The sequence below is a fragment of the Pygoscelis adeliae genome, unplaced genomic scaffold, assembly GCF_000699105.1.
Source record: "Pygoscelis adeliae isolate BGI_AS28 unplaced genomic scaffold, ASM69910v1 Scaffold591, whole genome shotgun sequence".
Lineage (NCBI taxonomy): Eukaryota > Metazoa > Chordata > Aves > Sphenisciformes > Spheniscidae > Pygoscelis > Pygoscelis adeliae.
The window spans coordinates 156946-160079 of NW_008824069.1; the positions used below are offsets into that span (position 1 = coordinate 156946).

General features: G+C 64.0%; 1 protein-coding gene across 1 annotated transcript; it reads right to left on the reverse strand.

Moving 5' to 3' along the window:
* Positions 1-28: 28 nt before the first annotated feature.
* Positions 29-3026, reverse strand: SHMT2 (serine hydroxymethyltransferase 2 (mitochondrial)). Its single transcript, XM_009334164.1, has 9 exons — positions 2830-3026; positions 2665-2746; positions 2320-2442; positions 2050-2189; positions 1649-1814; positions 1475-1574; positions 1085-1240; positions 705-812; positions 29-474 (listed from the first exon to the last, which is right to left on the reverse strand). The coding sequence occupies exons 1-9, from the start codon at positions 2856-2858 to the stop codon at positions 347-349; spliced, it is 1032 nt and encodes a 343-aa protein (XP_009332439.1). The 5' UTR covers positions 2859-3026; the 3' UTR covers positions 29-346.
* Positions 3027-3134: the final 108 nt, after the last annotated feature.

Here is a 3134-nt window from a genome sequence, read left to right on the forward strand (position 1 = left end):
CCCCCCCAGCTCAGCACCCACACACCTCTGCACAGGTAGGCTCTACCCCCACTTTTATTAGCACGCACCCCCCCCATAGAAAAGTGCAAGACTTGTTTGGACAGAGGGGACAAGGCTGGAGCAAGGACTGGTCCTTCCCCCCATCAAGGTCTGGGGGGGGGATGTCTCTGTACCCTAACACTGAGAGCATGATGGGGGTGGGCCGCCCCCCACCCCTGGGAGGGAGTGCCTGATCCCAAAGGTGCTGGTGGGGGACGAAGGGGAACAGGGAAATGCAGAGGGTGGTTTTAAGCCTCCCCCTGCCCCCAGGTACTCCTGGCCCAGCAGGACGGGCGAGAGTCCCCGCTCAGTGGTCACTGAAGCCAGGCATGGGGAAGGCACGAGCAAAGGTCTCCACGCGCTGGCGCAGGTCAGCCAAGCGGCGCTGCGTCTCCGCATCCTGCAGCAAGAAGGTCTTGAACTCCTGGAGCTTGCCTGGGGGTGGCCGGGGAGTGCGTCTCCGCATCCTGCAGCAAGAAGGTCTTGACCCCCTGGAGCTTGCCTGGGGGTGGAGGGGGAGCCGGTGAGAAGGGTGGGGGGACATTACAGCAGCCCAGGCAAGGGGGGAGGCTGGCACCAGGTCAGGGTGCAGTCCCTGCACCCCAAATGGAGAGGTGCCAACTGGCACCCAGGAATGGGGGAGACAGGGGCCCCCGCTCACTCACTGGTTTTGTTCTTGACATCCACGGCCAGCACGATGCCCTCGTCAATGAAAGCTACGACTTTCTGGAAATCCTCCTCGCGGAAGCGGCGGGAGGTCAGCGCGGGGGCACCTGGGGGACAGAGCCCATCAGGGCCGGGAGCTGCTCGGGGGCACCATCCACAGAAGCCAATCCCACCAAGGGGCTCCCCAGGTCCCAGCCCCCATGGGGTCCCATGCCCCTCTCCAAGCCAGAAACTAGCTCCAAATTCCCATGTGGAGTCCTCAGAGGAGTGAAACAGAGGGGGGATGCCCCAGGGTGAAAGCCTGGGAACACCCCCCCTCCCCCAGGGAAGGGGCTGGATGGAGGCAGAAAGACCCCCCTGAGCAGGCCGCATCCCTCACCCAGGCGTAGCCCCCCTGGCGTGAGCGCGCTCTTGTCCCCCGGGCACGTGTTCTTGTTGGCAGTGATGGAGACAAGCTCCAGCACCCGCTCAGCCCGTGCGCCGTCGATGCCCTTGGGCCGCAGGTCCACCAGCACCAGGTGGTTGTCGGTGCCACCTGGGGAGCAAGGGAAAGGGGTGAGGAGCGACAACCAGCCCCGAGCACCCTCAGCCACCCCCTCTCCTCACCTGTGCCGCCTCCCAAGCCATGTTCTGCCTTGCATCCCCTCTGCCCCCGAACCTACCCACGCTCCCCATTGCTGCCTAGGGACACAGACTGAGCGGTGCCACTTGCAACCTACCACAGCCTCATCCCTCCTTGTCCCCAAAAGCAGGGGGAAGGAGGCATTACCTGACACCAGGGTATACCCACGCTGGAGCAGGGCCTGTGCCATGGCTTTGGCGTTCTTCAGCACCTGCTGGCAGTACTGGCGGAAAGCTGGCGAGCTGGCCTGGCAGTAGGGAGACCACATCAGCACAGGGCCTGGGCCACTCCCAGCCCTGAGCCCACTGCCCTGGCACAGACCTGTTTGAGGGCCACGGCCACGGCAGCGATGGCATGGTTGTGGGGCCCCCCTTGCAGGGAGGGGAAGACAGCAAAGTTGACCCTATCCTCCAGGTCATAAAGCATCTCCTTGCCTGTCTTCTTATCCACCGAGCGCACGCCCTTGCGGTAGAAGATCAGTCCTGACCTGGTGACGAGAGAGCGAGCTGGCACCGCTCCTCCCACCTGCCCGCCATTGCCCCATGGTGGGGGCTTGGCACCCTTGCACCACAGGACAGTGCCAACCCTGCTACCACCCTCCTGCGGGTCCTTCCTGCTCAGCTCTGGCCCCAGCCAGAGCATGAAACGCAACCTCTGCTTTGCGCTCCCCTGCTGTGGGCAGGCATCCTCCCTGGGGAGGGGGTGGCAGGACGCAGCCTCACCTGGCACCACGCAGGGTCTTGTGTGTGGTGCTGGTGACCAGGTCCGCGTGCTCAAAGGGCGAAGGGATGGCCTTGGCTGCCACCAGCCCGCTGATGTGCGCCATGTCCGCCAGCAGGTACGCCTTCACCTCCTCGCACACCTGGGGACACAGGGCACAGGGAGTCATGGGCTGTCCCTATCCCCGTAGCCACGAGTGGGGTGCGACTGCCCTCGAGCCGTCACAGGCACGAGAGGTCCTGTCACCCAGGACAGAGCCTGCCACCCTGTACCTTCTTCATGCGAGCATAGTCGATAAGGCGGGCGTACGCACTGGTGCCGGCGATGATGAGACGAGGACGGAAGAGCCGTGCCGTCACCTCCAGCTGGTCGTAGTCAATCAGCCCTGTGGCTGGCTGCGAGGAATGGACAGACGGACAGCTTGCCGAGGCACATGCACCTCCCTGCCCCCAGCTCTGAGCACAGCATGTTTGGCTGAACCACAGGCAGCTCCCAAGCACCCCATGACACCGGGACGTGGTTGGGACATGGGGAGGGTAGGGCAGGGAATGGCAGAGCAGCTCGGGCACCCCAGGGGCACCGCAGGGATCAACAGGAACCTGCCCCCCTCGGCTTACGTCAAGTTTATAGGGCATTGACTCGAAGAAGATGGATGTTGCTGAGATTCTCTTTATGTCCGACATGTACCCATGTGTGAGGCTGCAGGGGAAGGCAGAGGCACAGGATCAGGCTGAGCCCCCAGGGAGGCAGCAGGCTCCAGGCTGCCCCACCCCACTACATACTGGCCCCCATCAGGCAGATCCAGCCCCATCAGGCGGTCATGGGGCTGCAGCAGGGCTGTATAGGCTGCAAAGTTGGCTGGTGACCCCGAGTAGGGCTGAACGTTGACACCCCAGCGGGCAGGATCCAGGTCAAACGCCTCCAGAGCCCGCTGCTCGCACAGCAGCTCGATCTGGTCCACCACCTCGGCTCCCCCATAGTACCTGGAGAAGAAGGGAGATGGTTATAGAGGGCCTTCCCCCCACCAGCCCCACAGCCTCCCACCCTGCCCCACAGGAGACCTCGGCGGAGAGGACAGCCGCCCCTC